We start from the raw sequence: 14,986 nt of genomic DNA on the forward strand, positions 1-14,986 counted from the left end.
CCCCGGAGTCCGAAGATTCTAGTGTACTATGCCCAAAAGTATGTCTCATTTTTTGGTCCTGGCTATACCATTCAACGGGATCGAAGCTCAACTGGGTGGGCGATACGATAAGCGCTATGAAGTCCCGCCGTCGACAAGTTCAACTGGTCCTTAGGCATCGTGATGTAGCTTCATGGAAACATGTCTAATGGCAACATGCCCTAAGCGTGGCTACCCACTTTCAAGTCTCCAGTCTCGCGGGCCCTAGGTATGGGACTATCTATCCCGCACGCTTGACTTGGAGGTGCCTCGTGGTTTGCGACTTGGAGTTGTTGAGGCTCATGGCTTGGCGAATCGTTGTAATGAATCGGCTACGGTGGCTCATTGCGCTTATTGTTCCGAAACCTCAAGATCCTGGAGAGTAAGCGTTGTAAGCCTCAGTGGAAGTCAGTCACTGAGAAAAAAAATGACAGTTGCTTGGGTTACGTAGGAGATGATGATGGCAGTAGACCAAGACGATGTGAATTGGGTTCCGGATACTAAATGGCATCCTGGGACGATTGGGGTGAGTGTCCCGCCGTATGTGCTGTGGGTCCAATTAGCCTTTTGTGCCTGAATGCCAAGCCGTCTAAACCCTGCCGCCAAGGCGGCGCCCCATTCGTCATCTCATGATCGGGGGGTTGATTTCCCCTGAAAGCGTTTGCAGTTGTCGCGACATCAACAGTTTCTGCAAAATCGCAGCCAAAAATGCAGAACCAGCCGCCCAAGTACGTCTCCCCGCCGGGGACATGGAGAACGAAGCTGGCCCTCCGGGCTGCTTCGGTACTGTTCTTGATCATCATCGCTGGTGTCGGCGGGTCGCTGGCGGCGACCCCACGGGTTGAGATGACGGCTGTGATGCTTCTCGTCCTGGTACCTGCTGTGAGTCGCGATACCCCTCTTCCGCGACCTTAGAGCCTGGCGCCCTTCAGCTGACAGCTCTCCCTCCACTAGCTCCTCGCAACGTTCATCTGGGACGCCGCCGAAGCCATCTGCATCTGGAAGCGAGAGGGAAACCGGGGCATACACCCCGGGGCAGTCGTGGCGATCGACCTCTTCTGCTGGTTGGGATGGGCTGTCGTCGATCTTTTCCTCGTCGCATCTGGAGTCACCAGCAGGCCCCGTTACCTCATCGAGGACTACAGTGGCTACGACGACTATCGCTACACGTACGATCCGTCCAAGGTCACCCCCGAGGATGCGCAGCTGGAGAAGGACATCATGGGCAAAGGGGAGGCTCTGGTTGCATTCGTCAGCCTCACATTGTGGGTAACACCAGGATCTCACTTCCGTCGCGTGTTTCTGACCTCGGAGGTACTTATCTAGGATCGTACATTTTGTGCTATTCGTCATCGCCTGCTACGAGACCAACATCCGGAACCGAATGCCGAGGACCGTGTACGTGATGCAACCAATTTACGGGCCTCCGTCGGCGGTGCCAGGCGGGTACCAACCTCTCGGCTCATTCCAAGGCCCACCGCCTCCGGGCCCGCCACTGTCGCCGTATCAGATGTATATGCAGCCGCCGCCGAGCCCGTTACCCACCCAACCATCTCCGACACACACACCAGAACTCAAAGGAGGACCCGACCGCTTTGCTTGAGGCCAGTGGTGGTGGTGAATTCATTTGTACATATATAGACTGGCGGACCGGAAAATTTACTGTGTAATGGGCATCAACTGGGAGGTAGTTGGAGTAAATGGGAATAGTCATGTTCATTGCAACACAACGAGTTCGAGTGCGACTTGGCCTTCTGTCATTGACTTGTAAACGGATATCGTACCATCTGTGTGTGGGAATGGGAGCCATAGAATGGATATGGAGCAGCAGAAAAGTCGCAATGTACCTGTATATTGTATCTCTACCCTACCGCAGCAATGCAAGCCGTAGGAGCCACAGAAACCGCCAGAGGTTTCTGCCCATTCCACGCCCGCCTTAGTACCTGAGCCTTCCTCATGGCAATGCGGGCAGGGAATGCCGCAGCAGGTAAGCTACCTTCAGGAATTCCCATCTTGTCCGCCTTTCAGACGAGAATACCAACTCTAATTCGTCTGCTCTTCACCGGCAAGTGTCCAGGACATGCACCGCAGTAGAGAGCAGACGAATTAGAGTTGGTATTCTCGTCTGAAAGGCGGACAAGATGGGAATTCCTGAAGGTAGCTTACCTGCCACGGCATTCCCTGCGCGCATGCCGTGGGGAAACAGCTCAGAACGGGTTTGGGATGGCAAGGGATACTATACCCGGTCTTCCACCGGGTCACTTATCCACTGGGCTTGCAAGCTCCTGATTTCTGGTGCCGTCGCATGTTGTGTATCCGATTGGTGAACCTCTTGTGGCATCGTGGACACTCCACATTCTTGCCGCCGCCGTGCTGGCCGGAGTTCATGTGTCGCGTCAGCTCTGCGCGAACGCTGAACTCCGCTTTACACCCGACACCCGCGAAGGGACAGGGCTGCTTGGGTTTGTGGCGTTTTCTGTGTTGCCTTTCTCTAGGTGTCAGTGAGAGAAGATCGGACAGGGATTGACCAAACTCACGAGAGCTGCACGCGGGTGTCATACACGTTGCCACAATCAGCACACTGATACCCACTGCCCAAGCCCTCAGATTGACGAGCGACAGCTGGGCTGCTGCCGGCCCATGACACGGACTGGTTATTCGGGGACCCTCCAGAGCTGGACCCCAACAGGGTCGGCGTCATTTGCGGACACGAGCCCATCCTGTCCGAGCTCGAGAATGGCAGCTCCGCCTCAGAGTCCGGGGCACCCTCCCATTCTTCCCAGTCCAACGGCGCACACAGAGATGCCAAAAGGTCCGCCGGGTCAATCGAACGTAGCCAACTTGCGACATTGGCGTCACCAGAAAATCCTCTTCCGATGTCAAAGTCAAACCCCTTCAGCTCTCCCCCCTGAAGCCCACCCAAGCAAGAGTAACCAGCGAGATGATCTTCTTCGTGGCTATGATCCGGCACGGCTGTGGCAGAGGGTCCTGGAATTGAGCAAGCACTGCCACTGGCCGCCGGAAAACGACCCCCATGGTCACGGAGAAGATCATCACCGACTTGATTACCAGTCCATGACTCGTGAATGCGGTTGTCGTAGCGGGGGCTGACGACGCCCCCGCGGGCGAACGGTCAAGGTTTGAGGACTTGACGAACAACGTTAGAACTTTGGTAACCTACCAGTAGGTACTAGCTAAAAGGAGAAGAACTTACTCGACCTCGGGCCGGCCAGACAGACCGGCCAAATGCTCACACTTCTTTTGGTTGTGATTTCAGGACAAAGGAGATCAGTCTGGAAACCTTTGGGGGAGGAGTGAAGTTTAAGTAAACCTGGGGCACCAAAGAGGCATCCATCTCGGCCCGCCTTTGCCGCCACACTGCAGGTGGCATTGCAGGAAATGTGTCTGGCCCACCAATCCTGCTATTGGAGATCCGACATGCAATGATGCAGGCTGGTGTGCCTCAATCCGTCTTGGGCCAATTACAACATTGACTCTCACCGGCCTTGATTGTTGTCGACATAACATGCATTAGCCGCTAATACACTATGGCTTGGGCAATATTGAGCACATGTCGAGTTGCGGAAACTACCACTTACCATAAAGGACGGGCTCGGGCTGGAACCCCTGGAGCGGAGGCAGACATACAGCCACCTATCTAAGTATGAATTGTGGTGCAGCACGGTGGGAGCCTCATTGTGGGACTATGCCAACATGAATGCCTCAAGGTTGTGGTGACCATGGGGCGTCATGCGAGCCGCTTCCGCAACTCGTTACGGTATCCACCGGACATAGCATCCTCTCCCACATAACCCACGCAGTGAGCTGCAATTTGATCGGGCATCTCGGTATTCAGACAGACCTTAGGTGAGCAAAGGGATTCGCGGACGAGCGTTTGTCTCTGGTATATTCAGACGATTCGCGCTCGACACCACAGGCCCGATATAGGAGGTTGTCCATATAGTCTCGACTCCAAGACCAGAGAAGTTCCACCGACGCGAGGCATTTCCATGATGACAACGCGGGATTTCATCGTGCGGTAACTATAGCTTTCTGCGAATATGGACCACGAGGCACGATGCCATACATTATGTGTTCTTAGTTGTTAAGCAACTTATGTTTAGAAGAGGGCTGACGCAAAGTTTCCATGTCCCTTGCGATAATTGGCGCGGCTATTTGGCGTGACTACCCGGGCTGAGGGCGAATCCGCCTACGCGTTGGCCAAATCATGAACGCCAGAATCCTCATACTTTAACCCTCTCCGCTATTCTGTTCCGGCGGGGGGTAAAAGGGTTGTATTGCGCGTGAGACAGTCAAAAAGGGATGGCTGCGAAGATTACCGGAGTGATTATCGAAGCCTTTTGTCCACACCAAGCGGGCTCTACGATGGAAGCCAACCCAGTTACTACTAGTACTACTCCTCCACTACTACCTTACGGCAACAATGCCTATGACCTACAGGGATGGCAAGAGCCAGGAAGGAAAGAATGTCTGGACTTATTCTCGGCTACCCAGACAAAAGTCGTAACTTGTCCGCCTCTGGTAGCTTGCGCCTCATGGCACTCCTCGGCACGGTCGGCCAGGGGTTAGCCCACGGTAGCCGTCCCCGTAGCCATTCTTCCGTGCGCCCTAGCCTCGAGGAGGGCCGCGGCGGCGTGACGTCGTGGAGGTCGCGGGCGGATACGGTGGACGCGGAGATGGGCAGCGGGATAAGTTCCAAGCGGGTATCTTCGATCAAGCCTACGGAAGCAGAGTCGTTGTTACCTTGTCGTTTGTCATAGCCCTCGCTGTCGCTGTCGCCGCCGCCGACTCCATTGAGTAAGTTGGACTGAGTTCGAGACATGCTCGAACTTCCCAACCCAGTCAAAGGTATGATATGATGTTGGGCTGCGGTGACTGTCACGGCACGGCGTCTGGGTGATTGGGGATGGATGAGTACTCCTTGATAGACAGACGCGGGGTCGGCATTCCGGACAGTAAACAAAGTCCGATCTAAAATACTTGAGCTCCAAGGCGTAGAGTTCGAAGACGAAGCATGTATGTCCAGGTTCTCCCTCTGGTGGAAAGGCAACAATGACCTTATCGCATTCATGTTACGTACCTTATTGTATACATGAGAAGATTCGCCCGTCTGGGAAGCTGCAGTGCTGACGACTACGAAGCGAACCGAGCTTCCGTCAATTGTTCATTAATTCGTGCTTTCGTACAATTACAAGCTATTTACGTGCAAGGACACGGATTTCCCCATGATCCTTTTATCAATAGCCATCACTGTTCGAATGAGCATGTGCGATACGTCTGACAGGACCATTCCCAACCTAGTCCTCTGCAACGTGTTCAGTGTCTTCCTCCTAAAAGGCCTGGGATGGTATCCTCTCGATACTCAAATTATCCCCCCTTCCCCACCCCAAAAGGCACTTAGGAGCGTGTAATGGAGTGTGTTTGCGACCAGGATAGCAGCCATATTGTCACCGTCCGCCCATACTTCGTGCTGAGACGACAGATGTCGTGTTAGTTAAGGAGGTTCAAGGTTGACCCTTTCCACATTTAGTGAGGGCTTACCATGCACAAGTACTTCTTCTCGTCCGGCCGTATCCCACCCTCCCCTTTGAGTGCCCTGGCTGCGGGCGGACACGGACACGTCGGATCAGTCCTGAACAAAGTCGACCGCACGCGCCCGACAGCGGTCAGACCCGGCCACGAAACTCGTAACACTGTCTCTGGGTCGTTCCCATCTCCTTGTGCGGCATCGAGATATACCAGAACCAGGTGCTTCGCGGGGCCTGCTCGAACGTCAGCACCATACCACTGTCCCGGAAATCGCCGCACGGAAAAGAAAAGGAGGAAAGGAAAGGAAAGCAAGAAAACAGAAATGTCACCACTCACCTTCTGGCCCCGGCGTCCCTTTCCGCTCATCCTCACCAAATCCCACCCTTGCCACAACCTCCCAAAACCCAGCCTCAAACTCAGCCACCTCCACCACACTCCTGACCCCTTTCCCTCCCGCAGAATCCACTGGTACATCCCCCTTTTCCAACCCAAGTGGTCCATCGGGCTTCTCCTCGTCCAGCTCAAGAGACACCCCCCAGAACGGACACCCGTCGTCATGCAACCAGCCCATATCCCCCAGACAGTACACGGCAAGGAAGGGGAGCTGAGTCTCCGCACCTAAAGTCTGGCTCTGATCTTGAGTATGACTTTGGCTGTCTTCTTCCGCATCTCCCTCTCCCGGCCCAGACCCAGACCTACTACTAGTAGTAGTAGACGCAGACTCCCCAGACAGACCAGCGCGCTTGCGCTTCCCCCCCGCTCCTGTTCCTCCTCCTCCTCCTCCTCCTCCTGTCCCACGACGACGTTTCCTCTTCGTTCCTGCCCTGCTGAGCCTCGGTAGTTGCTGTTGTTGCTGTTGTTGCTGTTGTTGCTGTTGTTGCTGTTGTTGCTGTTGTTGCTGTTGTTGCTGTTGTTGCTGTTGTTGCTGTTGTTGCTGTTGTTGCTGTTGTTGCTGTTGTTGCTGTTGTTGCTGTTGTTGCTGTTGTTGCTGTTGTTGTTCCTGTTCTTGCTGCTGAGAAGCTTGGAGCTGATACCGCACGGCAAACCCCACCCCGCCCGTGGCAAGCACCTCGGGGATATGCTTATGCTCGTACCAGCGAGTCAGGTCGTGGGAGGTAAAGTTATCTGGCGCCGCCGCGGCGGTGGTGGTGGGCGAGGGGCGCGAGCGGACGAGGATTGCGCCCGGTCTTGGTTTTGGTCTTTTTGCACTTTCATGAGTTTCATCATGCCGGGTTGGGTCTGTTGTTGTTATTGTTGTTGTTGCTGTTGCTGTTGCTGTTGTTTCTCCCTCGGTGGCGGCTCTGGGATTTGGTGGGGGAGGGCTTGAGGGTGGAGTAATAGTATCCGGGGTGGTGGTGGTGGTGGTGGTTGTGGTGGTGTCTGACATGGTGGTGGGCTCCGGTTGCTGCTGGTGTTGTTGTTGTTGATGGTAGCGGTATGGCCGGTTGGGGAGGCTGACGAGCAACATTGCTGACTTTGTGACTTGGACTCTGATGTATGGTCACTTGGAATATGGGATGGAAAGTGATCGATGGCAGGGGATGGCAAAAAGTAAGGACTGGTTGGTGACGACAGGAAAAAGAAAGGGAAGAGACCCTGAAGCTTGGGTTTATGTACATACATACATGATACAGGTACTGTATATCCCGGGAACCTGGATACGAGGGCGATCACCGGCGGAGCTGGCACTCACGTAAGCGGTGGAGCCTCGGCATTTCCGACTGTTGACCGCTACTGACGTGGCGGGCGGCAGAATAAATTTGTTGATGGTGAAGAGGATGGGAAGGTGATTCTTTTGCTTTGTTGAGTGTGAATGGGTTGCCTGGTAATACCGGAGCACTGGAACGGACGGAGTGGCCCCGCCTTGACGTCCGGTGACTCCGGTCTCCTGGGCGGCTACGGTAGCCTATGGCAGCTCACGACCGGGGTTCTCCTGGGTTGCTGTTCCAAGACTAGTAACTCCTGAATTGTGGCTGTGATAGACTTGTGACTGGCACCGTGGCCTGCTGATAAATCCCAATCTAGCGGTAAGTTGTGGCAAACTGTGTTAAGTCTACGCAGCTTCCACTTATCAAACCCTCTTCTTCTTATATATACCCAGCAGTTCACTCTGCCTGTATTCACGGGATCACCACTTTATCTTCTCCATCCACTCCCTTATCCTGTGGTCATCTTCCGCAGCTGGCCACCTGCCATCCCGTATGCGATTCCCGATCACCATCTTCAGCCACGCAAGACGCGGCCTGTCTTGCGGCTGATCACACAGGCAGCGCGCCACTAACGTCCGCATATAGGGATCAACCCCCCGCTCGCGGAGCTTCTGATCCTTAAGCAGGTAGGCGCCGTACGACCATACGCATTTCCTATCGTCGTGAGAGTCGTACTCCGAGTCGTTGACGATCGGGGCATTGTCTTCCCTCCTCTGCGGTTCCGCATCGTCTTGGGCCCTAAGGTGAAGTACGTTGCCGGTCAGCGCTCAGCCAACCAACCCCATGCCGCGACTGCTGCGCTGCTGCGCGTAAGGTGCGTACCGTGCTGCGTACGTCTCCTCGGCGGAGTCCGCGCGCCTCTGGTGGTGGAACGGCTCCTTCGTCTGCATCCTTTTCACTCTTCGTTGCCTGTCCTCGTCGCCACCGTCGCGGTCGTCGTCCTCCGGCATGACCCACATCCGCTGCGGATGGGGAGGCACCAGCGGGTACGTTCTGGTCATGACCTGGCAAGGGCGGGCGGGAAAAAGAGAGAGCACTATTAGTACATACTTACTAGTAGTAGTGGCTTCAACGGCTGATCGACTGCCTGCCAAGGGCCGGGGGGGAAATAACTGAGGGCACTTACAAGTCCTATCTGAAAGAGGTTGTGGGTCCAGAAATACTTCCCTGCGACCGACCAAGGCTCTGCCAGGGACAAGGGACCACGGCCGAGCGGGATGTAGTCCCATTCGGCGCTGAACTGCTCCTGTGGGATGGGTTTAGCTGGGGGAAGTTGATCACCGTTTACTGATGCAAGCTTGCAAGCTCCACGGTAAACCGGTATATGGGCATGGTCTTCTCGAGAGGGCCGCTTACCGGTGTAAAGTAGCCGAATTTGCCCAAGGTGCGATAGTACCAGGGCAAGTCGCTAAGCGACGCAACGTCAACGTCAACCTCTGCCTCACTCACTTTCTCGTATGCCATGCTTAGTACTACTAGTAGTACTTACTCTTGCACGTAATGCCGCCGCGTGACGGTTCTGCCAAGGCCGAAATCGCCCATCTTAAGAACGGGCAGCAGCGGATGGTCTGGATCACGACCAGGGTCACCGACAAGGACTATTTTAAATAGGTAGGTGATACACAAGGAGTTAGCTCGACACCCTACTGAGACATGACAGTGGTCAACCTTTTGCGGTTGGTCCTGAGGTGCTTACTGTTATTGGGAACAATGTCGAAGTGGACGAAGTCCCTCTTCCTCTCCTGGGGGTTGATGCGTTCCATGAAGGGCGGCTGCATTCCGTTGTACAGATGACCGTTCTCTGTAGGCGCGTATGCCATTGCCACGCAGGATTGGACGACTGTAAAAAAGCAGAAGGTTAGCACTAGTACTACCAGTAGTAGTAAAGTATAGACTCTACTCGGACAAAGCCAGCCAGAGCCTCAGCAACATACGGCAGTGGAACATGTGCCAGAGCACGCGGTTGGGGAAGTGCTGCTTCGCCTCGGTCGCCTTGGACAGGGCCTTGTGCAAGCTTCCGCACATCAGGTACTCGAGGATTATCAAGCCCTCGGTGTCGACATGCACGGGAGGTTGAGCAGGCGCTTGACTCCCCTGCCCGCCTTGTTGTGCTCGGATCCGGCGGGATCGGAGCGGCGGCATTGGTCTAGGGAGCCCGGCCAACTGGACGATGTGCATCGCGTCTTGAAACCTATTTGTTTTGTTGGTGGTCAGCACGCCATTATTAAATACTATGGAAGGACATAGACTTGCCGATTGGATCCGCAGCTCGCGCTGGATCCATTCGCTGCTACTCGAGCCAGAGGAACCCGAGCTGTCCCCTCCTCCACCTGCGATGTCGACTTTCACGACGAAGTATTGCCGCCGGTAAGAAGTCCTCCGGTCCTCGCTGAAGAACAGCGCAGCCAATCCGTTCCCTCCCCACCCGAGGACCTTGGCAAACCGAACGCCAGTCAGAGGCTTGAGGTCCTGCTTGAGCTTCCGAAGAGCTGTTGAGACTCTTGCCGTCTTGCGGCGCTGGGATCGGTGAGGTCCGTAGGTAAAGGCGGGTGTTGGCGCGACCCGGAAGCTCTTCTCGACTCCGGGGTACTGTCCAGGCCGGGGGACACAGAAGCGTCTGAACTGGTCCAAATTGCGATCCCTTTCCTCCAGGTGTGTCCCGAATGTGTGGTATACATGATATCTGTAACAGAGCCATCTTTGCTCCCGGCGATATGTCCAGCTATCTCCCTCCTGGGCCATGATAGGGGGCGTGTGTCGTATTTGGTTGACGGGCAAGAAGACGACTCAAGTGATAGGGCGAAGTTGGGTGTCGTCTGACGGATCGAACTGCTGTTGTGCCAGCTCACTTACCTAGGGGAGAGCTCTCAAATCCAGACGCCCAAACAAAGACAGAGAATCGATCTACAGTGGTGGTTCGCCTACACCTGCTGCCTTCTTACGCATTCGGAGCGTCTTTGGTCTGGGCAGGAGCTAAGTAGACAAAGGCCTTGCTTGATCGTTGCTTAGTCCGCACCTATAGGCTATGGGCTTTGTTGCTTGTCAATTACTGTAAGTTAGAGTCCAAACAATGAAATCTGCGTCTACCATCAGCTAGCCTGGGCAGCGTGAAAAAAGCTCTCCAACGCGGGCAGAGAATAATAAGGAAGTAAAACCAGAGATCAGAGTAATACATGATAGACACCCCCGAATACCATCCATCAAACACAGCTCACCATGCCAACAATTCCCAAGTTCCCCAACAACCCCACCCTTCATCATCCCCTATACGCACTACAGTAACATCGGAGACTAAAAGTAGCTAACTAATAGACCAAAAGAAAAAAAAATCCAAATTCAAACTCAGTACCACAATCCAACCATCCCTCACATGCCTCCTTTAATACTAGCACTACTAGTAACCTAATAGATCCCCCTCTAACCGTCATCCACCACCCACCCACCGCCAAAGCATCAGCATCCCCGCACCACCACCCTTACCCTTCACCACCACACCCCACACACTCCTTGCAATCCAAGCCACGCCCCGACCCAACATCACCGCAATACCCCTCAGCAACCACCAAGCATTCACAGCGACCCATTTCCCTGCCGCCAGCAACGCCCTTGCCACCTCGGCCCGATGCACCCACCCCACCTGCACGCCCAGGAGCAGCAGCCCAAGGGCAAAGCCGCACAGGATGTATTTCCGAGGGGTTGGTGTTGTTGGCCCGTCTGTTCCTCCTCCACTGCTTGCACGAATAAATGGACTGTTCCATCTCCTGCTACTGCTGCGGTAGGTGGGCTGGGAGAGGGGGTGGGGGTGGGGATGATACCGAGGGAGGAGTAATGGTGTTGTCTCCCTGGCTTTGGGCCTGGGCCTGTTGACTGTAGTACTAGTATTGCTACTAGTACTGCCAGTACCAGTACGTGTTGTTCCGGTTTGCGCCTGGCTCCACTCGGAGTAGGTACGCGGGTACTGATAGTCGGTGTGGTGGTGGTAGCTTGGGAGGTCTTGGTAGACGGTGCGAGTGGGACCAGTGGGTAGGAGGTTAGGTGTCGCATTACTACTAGTACCGGTATGTGTGCGAACGGTGGTCGGTGGCTGAGCTGGCGGTGCAGTCGCACATGTACCATAATCTAAATACTCCGAGGACGCCGGCTGCGATGGGACTGGGATGAGTGGTGTCGTTGCCGTCTGTTGTTGTTGTTGTTGTTTTTGTTGTTGTTGTTGTCGGTATTGTAGAGCGGGAGTGGGATTTTCGACTGCCACTGGCAGCGGAGATGGCACAGGTACTGGTACAACAGACACGACGCTAGCGTACTCGACCAGGTCTTGGTAGGATCCCCGCGTGAGAATGTATACACTGCTGCTGCTGTGGTGGTGATCCCGACGATCATATGGGCGCAGGACATGAAAGGTGATGGTGTGATGCTTTTCGATGTTCACGTAGGTCATCTTCGGCAGCGTGGCTTCCTCATCGAGATACAGGAGCCTCTGGTTATCGGGATGTGGGTTGCATGGGGATATGGGAACGTATTGCCTTCTTCGCGGGTTATTGCGAGCGAACTTGACCGCAAGATCTGTGTCGTCCAAGGAAGTCAGCTGCCGATTTGCAAGGTTAGTCACGACGGGTCGCAACTGTGGTCTGAGCCCCTGGGGGTGTCCCGGCACATACTATGAAGATCTCGACTTTCCCTGCTCTCAGCCCGGGAGACAGTATCACCACCGGATGGTTGTATGCATCTGGGTGAATACTCTGGACTCGATCGCTTTCGTCTACGTCCATCACCGAAGGCAGCCACATGATCTGACCGGCGAGGTGGGTCGGGGTCGGAGCCGATACGGAATGGCGCGGTCCAATTCTCGGCATCTTGTCAATGCTTCGTGGAGTACTCTAGGAGCCTAGATGCCCGACACTTTTACATTGAGAAGGAGGGAAAGATGGCAAGCCCAAAAGACGCCCATGAACACAAGTTGGGCACGCCACGTCCATACGCATGAAGCGGGGTTGGAGGTCGCGACAACTGGTCGGCGTTTGCTGGAGCTACAGAGTACTACAGTACGTTACAGACCAATCCGCTAGCATCATTGATTCATGCTGTCCAACACGACCTACCAACACGCCCAAACCGCGATGGTTCACAGCCACTCACTATGCCACGTCTGCCCAGCCAACCAGACTTTATACACCTACCGTATATGCGCGTGTCAACCCTTCTAACCGTGTCCAGAATCTAACTACTACTACTCCTCCTCCCCATCCCCAAAGAGATCATCACGCAACGCCGTATCAACCCAACGCGGCGGATCCGGCGGCCCAGCAGGCGGCTCCCCGATATTATCCTGCACCCACTGCTGCACCGCCGCGTCGCTGTCCTCCTCGCCCCACGGCGTGTTCCGCAGCACGCTGGCAATCATGATCTTGAGGTCGGACAGCCGCGGCCGGTCCGCGGGGCTGTCGCACAGGCAGCGCGCCACCAGGTGCCGCAGCCGCTTGTCGACCCGCTTGTACTTCGCTTCGAGGAGGTAGGCGCCGTAGGACATGACTTCAGCCTCTTTTCGTCGGGCCGTGCCAGGTTCGGGTTGCTGTTGTTGGCCTGCGTTATTCTGCTGCTGGCCGGCGTTTCTCGAGAGGTTGAGGGTCGTGACGTTGACCTTGACTTTGCCGGGGGTGGGTGGAACCGGCGGGAAGCAGAGCGTAATGAACGACGACATGACCTAGTTTAGTAGAGGGACAGGTGTGAGCGGGAATGGTAGGTAAGAGTAAACAGCAGGACACTGTTTGTCTCTCGTATGTTGGACGTACCAGGGCCATCTGGTAGAGGTTGGTCTTGTAGCTATACTTGCCCGCCGTCTTACGCACCCCGTCAAAGCGCGCAGCCCTCGGGAACGTGTCGACCCAGTTCCACTCCTCGGTGAATTGTTCCTGCGTGGTGAGGAGTTGTAACAAAAGTCCGAGCCCCTCTGGACAAAGAAGTGTGCTTACCGGTGTTGTGTAGAAGGTCTTTGATCTATCCCGAAACTGCCACATCGAGGAGCTAGAACAGAGTTATTAGGTCTGTTTCCCTCAACAGCCCGCCATCATCAGGAGGTGCTCTCTTACGCGTTGACAAAAGCCTGCGGGATCATCGTATAGGCAGAGCCGAAGTCGCTCAGCTTCAAAACAGGAACCAGGTCGTGGTGGTCCGCTTGGGGTCCGGTATTGAGGTCGCCGACAAGGACTGTTCCGTAGGCAATGAGACACCCTTCGTGTAGGAGAAGATTTGAAGATTCAGGTAGGGTGCTTACCGTTCTGGGGGTCAATGTCCCAGTGGACTAGCCCGGTGCCGCTGGGCGACGCGCCCTCGTTGATGTACAAGCCGACACGGCGGTTATCCCAGGTGCTCTCTGCTGCCCGGCCTTTCGTGATGCGTTCGCTGACGGGTTGCCCATTTATCATCCCCGACGCATCTCGCTGTCCAGCTAGTTCCCAGTCCAAGTCAGGCGGATGCTCCAAGGCGATACAAGCTTGGATCACTGGCGAGGTTGGTCAGACTATCTATCTCGCAGTCGATGGAGAAAGGGGAGCCTTACAGCACTGAAATAGCAGCCACAACACCCGGTTGGGTATCGGGTGCCGATGTTCACTGATCTTGCGTAGAATCTTGTGTAGGCTGCCACGCCGTAGGTACTCGAGGAAGAGGATATCGCCGAAAGGATCTTGGTCAGCTTGGCCGCCTCCACTGCCTCCACCGCCTTCATGTCTTGGTTGACGCGGTTGGGTGTTACTAGAACTAGCAGTGACCGGCGGCTGAAAGTTCTTGAGCTGGACCACATGCAAGCAGCCTCGATACACCTATTTCGACCCTCGGTTATCAGCAACGTCCACCAAACGTATTGTCTCTGCCAAAAGCTTACCGCTTGCGCCTGCTTCTCTGCCCGTACAACCCATGCACGTTGCGGGTTTATGGAACACTTGGCAACAAAGTACTCCCGGGGACCGCCGTTCCGGTTATCGAGATAGAACAGGCAAGCGAGGCCATTCCCGCCCCATCCGAGCGTTTGTTCCAGACGAAGGTGGTACAATGCGAGGTGCTGTCGCAGCCGAATGCGGGCTTGTCGAGCAGCGAGTCTGTTGTACCAGAATCCGACGCCCAGAGGGTTTGCGCCTTCGGTGTAGGTGTACTTCTTTGGCCTGCGCTTCCGAGCCTTCAGTTCCGGGGGCACCCCTCGCTTGGCGGGCTTTCTGTAGTAGGTAGGCCAGTCCACGACGGCCTGGAGCTTCCCTGCATCCGGCTCCTCGCCGTTCTCCCGGAACCAGTCGAACTTGTAGGTGAGTTTCCTCTTAAGCTGGGTGAAGGTTAGTGGATTACTCATGGTGAGGGTTGTGCGCTGCTCTCAGGGCCGACAATGATGGAATGGTAATAGTATAGTTTGACTTTCAATTTTACTCTTGCTATGTGGCACCCAGCTGTTAGGTTGGCTTATAAGTGTGTGGTTTTATTGACCAACAAAGGATGGGGTTGGAGTCTTCGGACAATGCGAAATCCAGGGGCGGATCTCTGTGTCTTACGCATTCGGACGGATGCTGAACCGCTAGTTCTTTGACCTTCTTTTGTTTCATCGGTGCCAGTCAGCGATGTGTGCCTACCCCTAAATCGATGAGAGAACGCCGCTCTGTGAAGTGTCCTTGGTGTTGAGCAATCACTACCGGGTTTATTTACGACCTGTCCAGGCGTCAGAATGC

General features: G+C 55.1%; 6 protein-coding genes across 6 annotated transcripts; 1 reads left to right on the forward strand and 5 right to left on the reverse strand.

The window, feature by feature from the left end:
• Nucleotides 1-691: 691 nt before the first annotated feature.
• Nucleotides 692-2,107, forward strand: B0T15DRAFT_531800 (uncharacterized protein). Its single transcript, XM_062869277.1, has 3 exons — nt 692-900; nt 973-1,283; nt 1,345-2,107. The coding sequence occupies exons 1-3, from the start codon at nt 727-729 to the stop codon at nt 1,619-1,621; spliced, it is 762 nt and encodes a 253-aa protein (XP_062721053.1). The 5' UTR covers nt 692-726; the 3' UTR covers nt 1,622-2,107.
• Nucleotides 2,108-2,280: 173 nt separating this feature from the next.
• B0T15DRAFT_511205 (uncharacterized protein) lies at nt 2,281-3,862 on the reverse strand (the record flags this gene model as incomplete). The annotated part of the gene is made up of 6 exons (XM_062867900.1): nt 2,281-2,494; nt 2,556-2,926; nt 3,088-3,185; nt 3,233-3,319; nt 3,618-3,645; nt 3,836-3,862. 6 exons carry the CDS (start codon nt 3,860-3,862, stop codon nt 2,281-2,283), a joined length of 825 nt encoding a protein of 274 aa, XP_062721054.1.
• A 1,399-nt stretch (nt 3,863-5,261) lies between these two features.
• B0T15DRAFT_502406 (uncharacterized protein) lies at nt 5,262-7,266 on the reverse strand. Its single transcript, XM_062867435.1, has 3 exons — nt 5,905-7,266; nt 5,581-5,801; nt 5,262-5,509 (listed from the first exon to the last, which is right to left on the reverse strand). The coding sequence occupies exons 1-3, from the start codon at nt 7,034-7,036 to the stop codon at nt 5,402-5,404; spliced, it is 1,461 nt and encodes a 486-aa protein (XP_062721055.1). The 5' UTR covers nt 7,037-7,266; the 3' UTR covers nt 5,262-5,401.
• Nucleotides 7,267-7,529: 263 nt separating this feature from the next.
• B0T15DRAFT_555276 (uncharacterized protein) lies at nt 7,530-10,099 on the reverse strand. Its single transcript, XM_062870387.1, has 7 exons — nt 9,212-10,099; nt 8,974-9,117; nt 8,767-8,875; nt 8,634-8,685; nt 8,404-8,523; nt 8,100-8,281; nt 7,530-8,015 (listed from the first exon to the last, which is right to left on the reverse strand). The coding sequence occupies exons 1-7, from the start codon at nt 10,017-10,019 to the stop codon at nt 7,697-7,699; spliced, it is 1,734 nt and encodes a 577-aa protein (XP_062721056.1). The 5' UTR covers nt 10,020-10,099; the 3' UTR covers nt 7,530-7,696.
• Nucleotides 10,100-10,619: 520 nt separating this feature from the next.
• B0T15DRAFT_192636 (uncharacterized protein) lies at nt 10,620-12,267 on the reverse strand. The gene is made up of 2 exons (XM_062862463.1): nt 11,936-12,267; nt 10,620-11,862 (listed from the first exon to the last, which is right to left on the reverse strand). The coding sequence occupies exons 1-2, from the start codon at nt 12,128-12,130 to the stop codon at nt 10,702-10,704; spliced, it is 1,356 nt and encodes a 451-aa protein (XP_062721057.1). The 5' UTR covers nt 12,131-12,267; the 3' UTR covers nt 10,620-10,701.
• A 9-nt stretch (nt 12,268-12,276) lies between these two features.
• Nucleotides 12,277-14,964, reverse strand: B0T15DRAFT_531814 (uncharacterized protein). The gene is made up of 6 exons (XM_062869278.1): nt 14,158-14,964; nt 13,834-14,095; nt 13,549-13,776; nt 13,364-13,481; nt 13,067-13,298; nt 12,277-12,978 (listed from the first exon to the last, which is right to left on the reverse strand). The coding sequence occupies exons 1-6, from the start codon at nt 14,614-14,616 to the stop codon at nt 12,505-12,507; spliced, it is 1,773 nt and encodes a 590-aa protein (XP_062721058.1). The 5' UTR covers nt 14,617-14,964; the 3' UTR covers nt 12,277-12,504.
• Between the last annotated feature and the right edge of the window lie 22 nt (nt 14,965-14,986).

The sequence above is a fragment of the Chaetomium strumarium genome, assembly GCF_033439665.1.
Source record: "Chaetomium strumarium strain CBS 333.67 chromosome Unknown B0T15scaffold_4, whole genome shotgun sequence".
Lineage (NCBI taxonomy): Eukaryota > Fungi > Ascomycota > Sordariomycetes > Sordariales > Chaetomiaceae > Chaetomium > Chaetomium strumarium.